Here is a 15,519-nt window from a genome sequence, read left to right as displayed (position 1 = left end):
TTGAAAATATAAAATATTTCTGAGCAAAAATATATCGCCAAGTTTTTAAGTTCTGTTTGAAGGAATGCTACTTGTATTGTGGTTATACGAAAGAAAAAACTGCAAATACAAAATCTCTGTGAAGTTTAGTTAGGAAAATTACAATGCATTATTTTCAATACCATCCAAATTCCAAGAAGGACTTGTATCAAATTTTTTTTTATCTGATCATGTTGAATTCTATGTTAAAATGTAACAATGTATATAAGTAAAATAAATTTAATTTCTTAAAACTGAACTAAAATAATATCTTAATGTATATAAGATTTTTCTATTGTTTACAGAATGTATAAACACAGTGTAAGCAGTAGAGTTAAAGTAATGTTGTGAGAAATATCTCAACACTGTGAGTGATGTGATAACTGAAAAACTTAAGTCTTCAGCCTATCTTTATAAGGTACATTTGATGTAAAATACATTCTGTAACGGAAAAGAAAAAAAAACCTGCTGATAGAGACAAAAGGAAGCACTGTACAGAAATATTGCTTATTTCTTTCTCCCCCCTCCCCCTCATTGATGTAATTAATTATTCTCCATGTCATATTGTAGCATTTACAGCATGCTGGTAAAAAAAAAATAATCATTGGGGCATGTCATATATCAATATGTTCATAGTATATGAAGTATTTTTATTATCATTTTTTTTGCAGTGATCTTATTTCTCCTTCAAGCTGCCTTCATTGAGAAGTGAAACCCTGATATGTGTTAAGTTTGTGTAAAGAATAATTATCAAACTCAAAGGTGCTGCCTCTTTCATACCATAACTAATTTAAGAGACCATACTTTATGTTATCACTGGTCTAAGATTTTCACATTGAACTAATACTGAACCTGAAGCATGAGAAAAACTTTTTTTTCTTTCAGAAAATTAAACATCAGTTTAATAACAATTTTTTAAAAACTATTAAAGAACAAAGCTTCAGATCTCTCAATAAGAAACTCTTTTAGAACACAAGTTCATATTCTTGATAAATTTCTAGTTGGTAAGAAATTTGTTTCAGCTAATTAAATCTTTCCTATGTAATAAAATAAAATATATTCGATGTTTTAACTTTGTTTAAAAAATTAATATTTGGATGTAATAACTGATTGAGTAAACTGAACAGCCGCACAGATTGAAATGGAATGAATGAATGAACACAGATTTCTGCCAATGAGGTTTGTTCTTAAGCATTTTTTGTATTGATCCTTGAGGAAGATTATTTAAATGATGCTTTCAAAATGTTGGGAATGCTGAAAACTTGTATAACAGAGCAGAGAGGGCCCCAAACATGCTTTATTTCTACTTTTTAAACACTTATTCCCTACAAAATGAACAAAAACCAATTTATTTGATGTGAAAATTTCTCATACTATGGACAAAGAAACAGAGTAAGTTTTTTAATTGACTGCCATGTTATTATTATTAACAGCATTCAGTATTTAAAAAATAAGATTTTAAAAGGTCAAAACTAACTCTTTATTTACATTTGTATATTTAATTTGTAACAAATTCCCCAATGTTTTTCATTTTTGTTTTTCTTAAATATTTTTTTGGGTTTAAATCATTTGTGAAAAAGTTTAAGAGGAGGGGTACAACTTAAAAGTTTTGGACTTTTTCAACAGTTCCTACGTAACTGTAACATAAAAATTGTAACTTATGTTAAAATATATTAAAAATAAAGCATTTTATTTATGAGACAGAATTTCTCATCAAATAATACAAACAGGAAATGTGTTGAACAATCCTAAGTTATGGAAGCTACAAGCATTTTGTCTGATGTGGCAGGATAATTGTGTAGCTGAGAGGACAACAAAATACCAAGATGAATCATAAAATTAGGAATATTAAGAGACAGTGAGGGTCAAGGTACATAGCTTCTAAAAGATGTAAACTTTGGTTAATAATTACCAAACAAATGCCATGGCATAAAGATATTTTCATTGTGCAGCAATACACTTCCTATGAACATCGGAATGCTATCATGAAACAAAAGCATGAAATTCTATCAATATGTTAAAAATTAGTATGGCTAAACAGTGAGTGGGGGGAAATGGGGAAACAACAAAAAGCAAGAATTTTTGTACAACCATTCAATTTAACATGTACAACTAAAATACCACTACATTTTAAGTTTTAAAATCTACCTGAATACAAATTTTATAATTGCAAATAAAGAATTATGACATGTCATTATGAAACAATTTTTCACTTTTTACAGTAGAATGCTCATCACATGCAAATCCCTGTCAAATGAACAAACTATATCTTAAAAAAATGCAGAATTTAATAGATCACAATACTTTTCACTGGTTGTTTTGAACTCGTAGAATTTTATGATAGAAATCTTTCAATAAAAAAACAATTAAAAAAAAAAAGGGTTATTTTTACATCTGTAGAAATCATGTACAGCACGGAGAAACAGACCATACCAGTTTTTTAATTACCCTAGCATCAGGTTAAAAAATACTTAAAAAACTGATAAGCTTTTGCATTTGGGTAGACTTAATTAACACAATTTACATTAGCACATCACTAGAGATCCAAAAGTCCTAAATATTATGAATTAGATTAACCGACTAAGCCATTTTTTTCAGTAAATAAATGTGGAAAATTTCACAAGTAACCTCTTTTGAAAATATACACTAGATCTAGTATGATAACTGTACTCAGCTCTTAAAGAATGCTAAACAATGCTTAGTTTTCTATACTGATAGATAAATAGCCCAAAGAATTGGGAAGACTCAAGGTCTTTAAGTGTAAACAATTTAAGATCCACTGGTATATTTATAATGTGTAGCATTCATAACTAAAACTAAAATACCATAGCTTATTAAAAAAACATTCAGTGGTTCTCAATCTGCTCTAAGTCTAAATCACTTATGGGAAAGAGCCCAACTCTGTCATCTGTCCTTGAATCATGACAATTACAATTATCAGCCTCATTCTCTTCTTCCTCCTCCTCCTCTTCCTCCTGTTCTCTTGCCATGAGAAGTGAAAAACTGGGTGATGAGTGATCTGGGGGTGTGAGTGGTAAAGCTACGGATGCAGCATGAATCAAATCAAGATGTTTTGTCATCACAGGAAGTTCAGAGTCCAGTGGCGAGCTAGCAATTGTATTGAGTGTGTGGCTTGTCATGTTATCCAGATAGCCATCTTGACCAGACAAATGGAGCTAGAATAAAAAATATACAAAGATAATTTGTGAAAACTTTTGGTCATTTTAAAGTCACATTACATTTGTCCTCACAACATCTGTGCTGATATTAATCTAGTTTGAAACTTGCATATCAACATTAAAACCTAGCACAATGATTCTGTGGGTGTTTAAAATTAAAATACATCTATTATTTTCAGCAAATATTGAAACAAGTCTGACCTTTTGATCACTGATTGGTGTATTCCATGGTTCAGAGCGCCTGTGAGAATGTGAGTAGGCAGTCTGAAAGTAGTTTTATAGATGTTTAGATCAAGTGATTCAATAATAATCTTTAGCTAACTAACTGACCCAATCAAATGCCAAGGAGACTTTGTACAGCAGTCAACAAAATTCAAGGTTAATGAAGTAGTACTAAATTTTTTTTTCATATTAAGGGCAAGTGGAGAAAAAATATTGCACCCCCCCCCCCAATAAAAGTTATTAGATGTATAGCAAGACAGATTTTTTTAAAAAGCTGTAATTCACATCTTAAAGGGTATTTCTAGAGTGGGGTGGTCAGAGGAGTAGAGTTTTAAAAAACAGGACAAAGGCTGAGAACTGGTCAAGAAAACATACACACACACATTCTTAAATCTCTGCCATATTTAACATCACCTTGGAAAGAAAGAGGGGGGGGGGGGAGAAGAGGGAACCCCTCAGGTGTGTGTGGGCGGTTAAAGCTAATAATTCCTAAACAGACCAGAGGGGGAAGTAATGTAGGAAATGAAGGCAGGCAACCATGGTGTAGCCCGTGATTGACACTTCAAGTGTTGGTGTGGTATTCACCTCCACTTCACCCAGTACACCACTAATCATAGCATGGCCAGCCACACAACATCTGGCCTCAATAGTTGTTATGTAGATTCTGACAGTGTACTTGCTCTACTGCCTATTTAAATCAGCTGTATATTCCTGACGTTTTTTTCCTTCCCGAAATAAAAAGGCCAGTACCCAAACTGTCCTGTCTAAACCAACGGGAATACTGCGTAGGCTTATTTATTAAAAAAAAAAGTTTCGTCTCCCTACTTATCAAAGACGTTACTGCGACCGTCAGGTTACCCTGGTGGGTACTCTATAGCACTGCTGCCGGGTGGGGGTGGTAGTTAATGGTATGACCGCGAGGTTTAACAGTTACCGCACGGGCGAGGTGTAGCAGCTATAGCAGCTCGTTAAACAGATTACCGTACAATACACAATTCATTCATCTACAACAAAAAACAAGAAACCTGTCACAGCAATAAAATAACAAGTGTCGATTAGAAATCATACGTTGGCAAACAAAAGTGGTGCTATATTAGAACGGTAAAACTCCGACTAAACATTTACAACCATAAATCTTTAATTCCTCGCTCAACCCAACTTTGGCTCTATTAGTGTTATTGCAGTAAATCATACTTGGGGAACACAGCGTGCAACTATTTTTTTCTTTTTTTTTTTTTAACAGGACTACAACGTTCATTCTACAAGTGTGTCATCGGCAAATGTGTGGCATTTTATCGATATTTATAAATCTTAAACAACTTCAAAGCCGTTTAAAAAAAATCCGAGCCTGTTATTGAGCACACTTGAGCCTCGCCAGTGAGCGAATGTATAATGACAAGCGTATATTGATCCACGCCACTGGAGTTTTCCTGCCCTAGTCCAAGGCTAGCTCGTGCACCCCCCCCCCCCCCTCTGTTGTTGTAACGACATAGCGTGAGTGAAGCACTCGCCTGACTTATCTCAAGTAAAACAGGACGCTACAGGAAACGAAAGGATCAACAGTTAAACCACCCTTTACAATCTGATCTAATTACAGAAGACAAACAATGCAAGTAGGGTAGGCCGCTGATCGACACAACTTAGGGAAAACAACCCCGACACACGTACACTATATTTATATACAAGAAAAATACACCTTATCTTACCCACCCCGTCTACAACAACACAAAAAAAAAAAAGGTTATGACAGTACGTTAGTCTAAGGGCGGGGTGTGGCGGGGAATCAAAGTATGATAAATGATTGAAGAGATCTGGGCTTGAAGATTAGAGCTGCATTATTCAAAGTGATCACCGGGTTGAGTTACTGAATCGTTTGTATGGGTGAGGGTTTAGAATTTCCGGAGTATTCAAGCGGCTTTTAAACTACACAGGCACGTGCTCAGACCGACGCACCGGCAATCTGATGAGCCGCATACGCTGTTGTGTCAACGTGGGCCAGATGGGAATGTGTGCGGTTAACTACACAGTCTGCGTTCAGAGGGAGCAGGGCAAATCAAAGCCACATTGCTGGTAACGGGAGACTGTCGTCAAGCTGCAGGAACACACACACAGCCAAGATGGGGATATTAGAAGGATGGACGGAACAACCCAACACACATACACACACAGTTGCTCCAACACACAGTCAACACGTCAATAGCTGCAGGAACACACGCACAGCCAAGATGAGGATATTAGAAGGATGGACGGAACAACCCCACACACATACACACAGTTGCTCCAACACACAGGCAACACGTCAATAGCTGCAGGAACACACGCACAGCCAAGATGGGGATATTAGAAGGATGGACGGAACCACCCAACACACATACACACAGTTGCTCCAACACACAGTCAACACATCAATAGCTGCAGGAACACACGCACAGCCAAGATGAGGATATTAGGATGGACGGAACCACGACACACACATTCACACAGTTGCTCCAACACACAGGCAACACGTCAATATCAGCAGGAACACACGCACAGCCAAGATGAGGATTGAGGATATTAGAAGGATGGACGGAACCACCGCACACACAGTTGCTCCAACACACAGTCAACACGTCAATAGCTGCAGGAACACACACACACAGCCAAGATGAGGATATTAGGATGGACGGAACCACCCCATACACACACTTGCTCCAACACACAGTCAACACGTCAATAACAGCAGGAACACACGCACAGCCAAGATGAGGATTGAGGATATTAGAAGGATGGACGAAACAACCCCACACACATACACACACTTGCTCCAACACACAGTCAACACGTCAATAACAGCAGGAACACACGCACAGCCAAGATGAGGATATTAGAATGATGGACGGAAAATATTTTAGCTACCAATGCTTTTATTAAATAAAGCAATTTTATGATTTGAGTTTCATCAAGTACCACTAAAATGTATGAAAACTCATAAATAAAATAAATAATTGAAGTACTACGACCAGTGTATGCCACCAGTGTATGCACTGAAGTTGAGTTCATATGATTCATTCAAAAGTTTTGTAATGCTAACCACACATAACTAAAAATACATGAGATAAGAAATAAACAGTGCATGAAACACAGACTCAATGTTATACTGGTGTATCAGGTTTGTAAAAATAAAAACTGTGATAAAGATTTAATGTATCAATGTGTGTATGTAATATATGCCTAGTGTCCAAAACGTGTTTCAGACAGTCATCTTTATATCAGGCGTAGTTTAAACCCTGATACACCAAAAGTAGAAAACTTTATATAAGACAACAAAATAGCCACCCATTTCTGACAATGTATTTTTAGTACTTTAAGGGCATAGTGCTGATCACACTATCTCTTCATATGCAGAGGTCACAGAAACAAGTCAACTCTACTTCACTTGCCCTATAGACCGTCAGGTTTGAAAAGGGAACTTTTTTTTTTTTACTTTAAGGACTCTAATTTTAGTCAGTATATAAAAGAATAGGGATACTGACCTATTAATTGTAGTTTTAAAAAAGAATTATTTTTTGTTCTGTGTTTAATTTAATTTGAACATTTTAAACCAATTTGAATTAGGTTTACTTCTATAATTATAAATGAGCGGACTATCTGCCTCCCCCCACACAAATGAACTATATCTTCAATTATTTATGTTGGAGTTAGTGAAAGCAATGTTTTTTAAAAGCAATTGCTTACCTCTGTCATTTTATTAAAGTTAAGTGTGGGTCTATCACAGTCACGCCGTCGTTTTTTGCCACAGCGGCGATGATGAAGAACACATGGTTGTGAGTGGCACCTGGGGATGCCACTGCTACAACTGTTGCTGCCATCCTGACTGCTGCAGCAGCTTGATGAAGGATCTATGCTGCCATGAACACAGGGCATCGACATAGTGGAGGAGGATGCAGAGATTCTGTCCTCACATGAAAGACTGCGGTTTTCCAAGACTCGTATCCTAGTCCGCATAGGGCTATAGTCCAACCAGGCAGATCCCAGGGAGCTGAAAGATGTATCACTGGCTGCAGAGGCTGGTCTGGGCACGGGGGACCCAGGAGGAGTCTGGAGGTCAGATGTGGTGTAATGTCCACTGTCCACGCTTGGTGGAGAAGGAACAACTGGGACAAGTTTGAAACCTGAGCTTAGTTTGGGCAACCACTTGCTGCTTTCAATGCATTGAGCAGATAAATTATGCCTGTCTTTTGTCTGAAAATTGCTAATGCTTCTTGGGGTCACAGCAATGGGCTTCCATATTTTGCTACCAGTGTCCTTAGAAGGGGCTGGCAAAACCATGGGGCCGTCTGGTGGGACGGATAATGATCTACAGTGCTTCTTTTTTGGGGGCGCCGTGGGAGTCCCTGGGGCGCTATCACAGCATTGACATGACTGTTTTTTGTGCAAACATATGGATGATGTAGCTTTTTCTGGGGGCCTAAGTACAGTCTTGACATCAGGGGCTCCAAACTTGTGTCGCCCCTGTCTCTCAGATTCCAGGGATTGTGCCCAGACATTTTTACCTGCAAGTATACAAGTTTGAAGAAGTGAAATAAATAGACTAGCTAATTAGGACAACAACTGCTATAAATAATGAAATAAAATTCTGTCTGTTGAAATGAGTGAGACACTAAAACACAACTCCAGAGAAATTTACCTTTGACAGAAAGGTTATTGGACTGTTGTTGTGAAGCTGTCTTGGTTGGATTATCTTGGGTCACCTGCTAGTAAAAAAAAAAGAAAAAAAAAATGATTTTTCTATTGTGCATTAGACTTCATCAAAATACAAGAAGGCTATTAAAGAAACAAAGAAAAAAAACCCACCTCCACCTGTTATAATCTATGAATTAATAATACAACAATAGCAACTTAACAGGTCAATTAAAATCAATTCTGTTGTCAAAAAGTTACAAAGTGAAATATCCACTTAAGAAGTTAAATAAAGTACAGAGAACAGCTGTCTTTTTTTAAAGATAAAGATACGTTATTCCCTATATTCAGAGTGTATGTGTTTTTTTTTCACACGCATATTGCAAGGCCGATCAGACCTCATGACCCCGCATTGACATCATGATCCCGTTTGGTCACTTAAAGGTGAGAAAAACGGAGTACAAGCAAGGGTCCGGGAAGTTGTTCACATAATTCTATAGTATCGGCTCTAAATTAAAATTTCCTAAGAACACATGCCATTGAAATACATATCGAGTGTTGGGCATAAATACTAGACTAGTCAGACTAATACAGGGCGATACACACACGCTTTTTATATGTTGCTTTCCGTTGAAAAGTGGTGATACGTTTAGGCCCATTCAATTTTTTAATGCCACAGTTGAGTAACTACGGCACTAGGCAGATTCTTACGTGTCCCAAATCAGCACGTAAACTGTACACATTCCCCTGTCTACGTCTCTCACTCATCTACACGACTTTTTCAATGAATCATAACGCAATTGCAAAGAAAGCCGTCTAGCCTGATACATGTATCCCATACAGACAGTGATTCTTCCAGATTTTTTTTTCTCAGGGGGGGGGGGGGGGGGGGGCGCGGACTGGTACAAAGTTTATGCTTTCTGTATAAATTCCATTTCGTTCGAGGGGGGGGGGGGTAGACTGGACCAACAGCGGTAACTGTTTAGTGTATCAACTATCATCGGGAACGTTAAACGCAATCTTTTATATAATAACAAGGAACCAAATGAATAACGGCTAATAAATATCACATTTAAACTAGGTCTAGTTGGCTGCAGCTGGTCTAGTTAAAATTAGAAAGCAGCTGGTAAAATAACTGACTATGTTAAAGCTACAAAAGAAGTTTTTTTTTTAAACGAACCGCCTACACAATAAAAAGAATACATCAGTTTAAGAGTTTACGCAAGCAAAGCTGCTAGTAATAATTTTCTTTCGACATGTCCATGAACGGGCTGAATTGCAAACAAATAAAGCCAAGAATTGTTTTATCAATTTACCTTTAACATTTTATATTATCATTATTGTTATTACGGGGGTGGGGAGGATTAAGGTAACACTCAACTTCACATGGAAAAGATAATCATCATAAGACAATTTCTTTGAACTAAAAAAAAATAAATCAATGATGCAAGTTGGTAGATGGAAAATAGAATACACGTTTCAGCTTCGACAAATCGCTTTCCTAAAAACCTCCAACCTCTTACCCAATCCACGTGACATTTGGATACACTCTTGATTAACTGCTCACTCGACAAGCTAACAACAGGTTTTAGATAGCAAATGTAAAGCCGTGACATTTGAAGTTAGTTGTCCCCCTATCCCCATGTTATAGCCTCTAGTATGTGGTAGAGGGTGGTAGAGACGGGAGATCAATAGGACGCCATTTCACCGACATTGAACACACTCAAAAGTAGTCTAAAGAGATGAGTGAGCAGGCCACGATAGTTAAAAGGGGGGGGAGGGGTACATCAACTAACGTTGGTCTCAGGGGGTAGGGTTAATCTACATAACATCATTAATATTATATAGTATATCCTTTGGTAGTAGCCTAGGAGATAATATAGATCATAGCGTTTGAGCAGATTATTTTTAAGGATAACTACGAGAAGGCGTAGTTCAAATATTTAATTAAACTAGGCGATGCTTTTCATTATTTGTTGTTGTAATAACCAAACCGCTAGTAGATCTACTTAGCACTGAGTGAGTGATAAGAAAGACAGAAGCGCCAAGTAACAGTACAGCATGCATAGTGTCTCAGACTGACGGATACAGGAAATGCAAGCAAGGTGTAGTACGAGAGATGAAAGTGGCATAAGCACGGAGATTGAGGTCATCCAAAGCTCCTAGAGCCAGTAACTTGATCAATAACTAGGAGAGAGCCCACAACGTCGGGCCTCTAGAAATAGCACCGTGTAATGATCGACGCGCTAAACTCATTTGGTCGCGGAGAGCACTTTCAGTTGCTCTACATTTGACACGTGCGACATCGTTATGTTTCCATTGTTTTGTTTGCTTGTTCGAATGTTAAATGTCTGGGAGAGGGGAACTAGAAACGTGTTTTTTTTATACCTAAAATCACGTGACGTTCACTTGGGACGACATAAACACACACACCTTTATTTTAGTTTTGAACCACAACCAAGCATAAAGACTTTAAATATCCAGTTATCTCTCCCCCCCCCCCCCCACCAGTACATTTCAGCTTTGCCCGCCCCAACAACTCCCCCACTTATTAGTAAAACCAAGTGCTAGCTAAACAAATGAAGCACAAAAGAGAGCTTAACAGCCAGAAAAACTGAACTCTCGGTCCCTAAACTAAACAGGTGCTGCTATTAACAAGCCGCACCAGAGCAGTCTAGTTGGTCGTTTTAGTTTATTTTTTAGTTTAGTTTATTTACTCAAATATGTATCTTGATACAAGTATCCCCCCCCCCCAATCTGCTGTTTCTGACAGCTACCCCCCCCCCCCCAACCCAAACACATATACTACGTATCCACGCACGCCTACACACACAAAACTCGCATTAAATATTGCTTTATTTGAAAGCAATCGCTATTTAAACTCAACAGAGCAATACAAACGTGAAAAGACGTATTGATTTTCCTTTTGGTGTGTACGAATGTCTAACCTTTAAATTGAAACACGGAGCATTAAACCTAAAGTAAGAGTTTTCTTTTAAAGCACACCCCTATCTTTTTCTTCAATACCGTAGTTATCTCGGGGTTAAGTTCGTTTTATTTGAAGTTGAGAAAAAAATATATTTAGGTGGATAAGATTTTAAATGTAGCGATTAATAGCGCTACAGCTCAATACAGTATTCCCCCCCCCCCATAAAAATGAGAGGACAGTCAGTGGTGTTTCTGAAAAAAAAAACGATCTTCAGGTTACATCTAACAGGAAACGTAACAGTATGCCGGAGGCGTAGCATTTTAAAAATAAAAATACGGTGGGGATTGCATGGGGGCTATAAACAGTCAGTAGCAGATGTGAAAAGTGACTTAAAAAACACGGTTTGATTAACTAGTATGTTCGTAGTGGCTCTAACTAGGGCTGAGGGTCACGTGACAATCCCTTATCGCCACCAGTGTGTGAACACTGGCCAGGGACATTCTTCCCCTAAGGAGAATGCTAACGATTGTTCAGGGCTGAAGAATAGGGACAGGGTGGCCTTTAATACAGGCCTTTTTTTTTCCTTAGATTAAAAAAAAAACTGAAGCAAGAATTTGCAACCCCTCATAAATAAGGAACGGCTATTCATATTGAAATAACGAGGGGGAAAAAAGAATTATACGAATTATAAGTTGCTAAGGTAAGTGGCAAGTTGTCAACAATAGGGGTCGTAACTGATATAAAGGGGAGAAACTTAGCTGACATGTGATTTATTGACACACCACCAGGTGCTGGGTTTTCAAGGTCAGCATTTCAATATTTACAACTGATATGTACAAGGAGAAATACGATCATATCACTTGATCAGCATAGCTGAGAGGTCATTATACCAGCATACTTCACAGGTCATACAGCCAGTGTTTCTTTTAGTCATCATTCGAGGGGGGCGGGGGCGGGGGGGGGGAGAAAACTACAAACAATACAATCTACCATTTGGGAGTAATATGCCGAAAGAAAACCTGCACAACAACAGTTGCCAAGTCATGATTAAACCACCTCAGCTCACAAGTCTAGACTATACCAGCATAGCTCATAAGTCCTTATACCACCTCAGCTCACAAGTCTATACCAGCATAGCTCACAAGCCCTTATACCACCATAGCTCACAAGTCCTTATACCACCATAGCTCACAAGTCCTTATACCACCACTGCACACACGTCATTATACCACCACAGCTGACACGCCATTATAACAATTAAAGTGATTTCTTTCTATACTTACTGGTAATTTGCTGCAGCTGGTCTGGGCTGGTTCCTCCAGCTTCTGGTTCTGCAGTTTCTCGGTGATGAGGGCCAGTCCATTATGAGCCAGCATAATGTGCGTCCAGAACAGTGAAGCACTGCCGACGAAGACTCCCCTCCTCTCATCCAAGCTGATCCACCAGTTTTAGCAATCTTGGTAACGTGCCATTTTTTTCAGTTAACGTGCGATGCTTGTCCCTTGAAAACATGTACAGCATCCACAGATTGCGATTTTTACTACTAGCGATAAGCCTTTTCCGAATCAGCCATCGTCGTTCTGATCTGAAACAGTATAATAGTATAATTTTATGGATAATTGCGCTGATAGACAAACTTCACGAGTTAGTGATAGCCGGACACGTTAAAATCAGGTCCTTGTCTGGTGAAACAGGGACGCCAGTACTGCGATTATCGGTCATAAAATGATACTATCCTGATTTTAAAAATATATAAAACTTGTTAAAAGTGTGTATAGTTAAAAACTGGAACCTATCTTCAGAAAAAAAAAAAGCTGCAGCCAGTGTAAGAGCAACTACACGTATTACAAAAACTAATGTCAACACACCATGTTTGAATGTAACCAGAATATCCCTTTAGGAGAAGCGTACAATCAAAATTTAAAAAAAAAAAAGTTGAGGTATATTCAACTTTTATGACATCTTGTAGCAAACACGTTTCTGTCAACTTGGGATTGATGACCAACACACATTACTACTAAAACTAGCTTGTGTTGCTTATTCTAATATAAACAATTCTGAAAGCATCTTTGTGTGTAAGGGTTTACTTTAATAAAACAAGTAATTAAAAAAAGTCTAGTGACAATTTTAGCGCAATTTCCTTGTGTTATCTAAAAATAGCTCTGTCGTAGCGTAAATCAAGAGCAGGGTTAGTAAAACCATTGGTTAGTTATTAAAAGTTTTTTATTAATTTTTTTTTCCAGTATTTTTGCATGTTTTATTTACAATAGAGTAACATGACTAAAAAACCATTGCGCGCCCCAGCTACCGAACGTGACGTCGCAGCCTTTGAACGTGATGGCGCAGCTATTGAACGTGATGACGCGTGTGGTGTGGTTGCATAAAATGCCTACTAATTCGGTCCAAATTTTAAATAATTCAAAAAATTTTTTGTGACCAAACGAAAGGATATTTTTGAAAACTTTCTTCGGCAATATTGTTCTAAATTATGGCAGGAATCGATTGGTACATGTTTCAAGTCGCTAAGTGGTCTGGTTGCCGAGTTATGGGCCAAAAACTACATTTTTTCGAGGTTTTTTGGCTTTTCCGGGAAATCCATTAAAGAAACCCGGAATTTTTATGGCTTATGTTCATCCTCGTAACTGGCTTAACATAATTGCTTTTGGAACTAGTCCTCGATATTGCTTCGTTGAGGAGGAGATACGACTTAAAGCTGCGGACACACATCCATCCATCCATTCATTCCCAGAAAAGACGAGTTAATAAACGCAATTCTCCAGAATGGAAATTGCGCTAAAAATATTATTTTACTTGCTGATTTTAGTTAATTGAGCCATTTGCCATTGGGAATAAATTTTTGCTTTCAATAAAACAGATATTTCAGATTAATGTTTTACATATAATGCTTTATACAGCATGTTGAGCACCTAAGTAACTAAGTCTAGAAATTTTAAAAAAAAATCTAAGGAGTACATACTTTTCTTCAAATCGTTATAATTTACCACGATATTGTTTGTTAGATCGGTACTCTCAGTTAAATAAGATGTAGACAATATCTAGATGCCTTAGGGCTTAGAAGAATGTCAAATACACTAACGTTAATGTGTGGTTACGTTAGAGGTATACATAGATCTATACACGGCTATTCACGTTGACAGCCAGCACAAAGAATGGCTTAGCATTTTCAGTAGCGGTATCTAATTACACGTCTTTACTAAATGGCAGGCGCTTGGAATAAATTCAATAAACTTAAGTAGCACGCATGAGAGGAATATCCTGAAAACCATTGCGCAAATATTTTTAAAAAATCTTTAGCATGAATAGGTGCGATATTTTAAGATTTAAGATATTTTAAGATTTCAAGTTCAATCAACTAGTCTTGAATTTAGATGTAAATTAAGATTATGTATAATACATTTGAGCATACACAGCGAATAAATAAACATGAATACACTAAGTTCTTATCCAAAAGCAGTGTAATAAGTCTATAAGATATCCCGTAACACGACATACCCCACACACCCGTAATTAAAAGTAGATTATTTAATGATCTCAGGGAGAGACAATGGCAATGGGGGGGGGGGGGGGAGATCTGGATGATCAAATCGTTACATGTATTCATGTAACTGCTAGGACTATATGCCACACAACTGATAATGTTGTTGAACAATAACAATCGTTACATTTATCATCGAATAAAGATATGATCAAAACGTCAAAATACTGTCGAACTGGAATGTAGATTAAATTCTAGAGTAAACTAAAAAAACAACTGAAATGATATAAAGAATAACTCTTGAATCCCAGCCTAATAACGCAGTTGGGCTAAAGATGTGAAATGGATTTTTTAAAAAAAAAGGTATAATCAAGGCAATTATTTATAGACACACAAAAATACTGTTAACTTTTACATAAAATACTGAATCGGTGTACAAGTAGGACAACCGGTATACCCACATACCACTTACCTATCCAATGTGGAAAAAAAAACCACCAAGCGTCCTTATCGACAGGCCAACTTGAATTGCCGAGGCAGAAGGAAAAGTGTATGCCTACCTACCTATAAAACCAGACCCAGCATTGCTGGATCGACAGGCCAACTTGAATTGCCGAGGCAGAAGGAAAAGTGTATGCCTACCTACCTATAAAACCAGACCCAGCATTGCTAGAGTCAAGTCAGATCCCACACTAGGACTACCTAGAGCATATAAAAACATTTGTCCACATGCTACGCCTCAATCTGTTATGTGTATTGTGATACGCTACTTTGACTGGAAACTAAAATCAGTTGGCACGATGCCATTAAAACGTTTTAAGTGGCTACGCTAAAGCCAAAAAAAAAAAAAGAGGGGTGGGGACGACTATTGGAGGGTTTTTAATCTGCTAATAAATAAGTGGTGAATAAAGACACGAAAAATGTGTTGTTTTCATACACGCATTATCGACATGGCGTTTTTCTAATATTTGTATTGCATTTGGTTACCATTGGTTATACAAGTCAAGCTTAAC

General features: G+C 37.5%; 1 protein-coding gene across 3 annotated transcripts; it reads right to left on the bottom strand.

Annotated features, from left to right (window-relative positions):
* Nucleotides 1-542: 542 nt before the first annotated feature.
* LOC131944849 (protein FAM53A) lies at nucleotides 543-15,240 on the bottom strand. 3 transcript variants are annotated; one of them, XM_059305705.1, is made up of 6 exons: nucleotides 15,153-15,240; nucleotides 12,294-12,595; nucleotides 8,089-8,152; nucleotides 7,137-7,954; nucleotides 3,399-3,461; nucleotides 543-3,194 (listed from the first exon to the last, which is right to left on the bottom strand). In XM_059305705.1, the coding sequence occupies exons 2-6, from the start codon at nucleotides 12,384-12,386 to the stop codon at nucleotides 2,865-2,867; spliced, it is 1,368 nt and encodes a 455-aa protein (XP_059161688.1). In that variant the 5' UTR covers nucleotides 12,387-12,595; nucleotides 15,153-15,240; the 3' UTR covers nucleotides 543-2,864. The 3 variants fall into 3 exon arrangements, with proteins under 3 accessions (XP_059161688.1, XP_059161685.1, XP_059161687.1); XM_059305702.1 differs by having other exon boundaries at nucleotides 8,089-8,155; nucleotides 15,153-15,232; XM_059305704.1 differs by lacking the exon at nucleotides 15,153-15,240 and adding an exon at nucleotides 13,988-14,055 and having other exon boundaries at nucleotides 8,089-8,155.
* Nucleotides 15,241-15,519: the final 279 nt, after the last annotated feature.

This window comes from Physella acuta, unplaced genomic scaffold (genome assembly GCF_028476545.2).
Source record: "Physella acuta isolate Inbredline_101_S28 unplaced genomic scaffold, ASM2847654v3 ptg000511l, whole genome shotgun sequence".
Classification (NCBI taxonomy): domain Eukaryota; kingdom Metazoa; phylum Mollusca; class Gastropoda; family Physidae; genus Physella; species Physella acuta.
The sequence above is the reverse complement of the archived record's forward strand: the minus strand, read 5'-3'. Positions and strand labels throughout refer to the sequence as shown.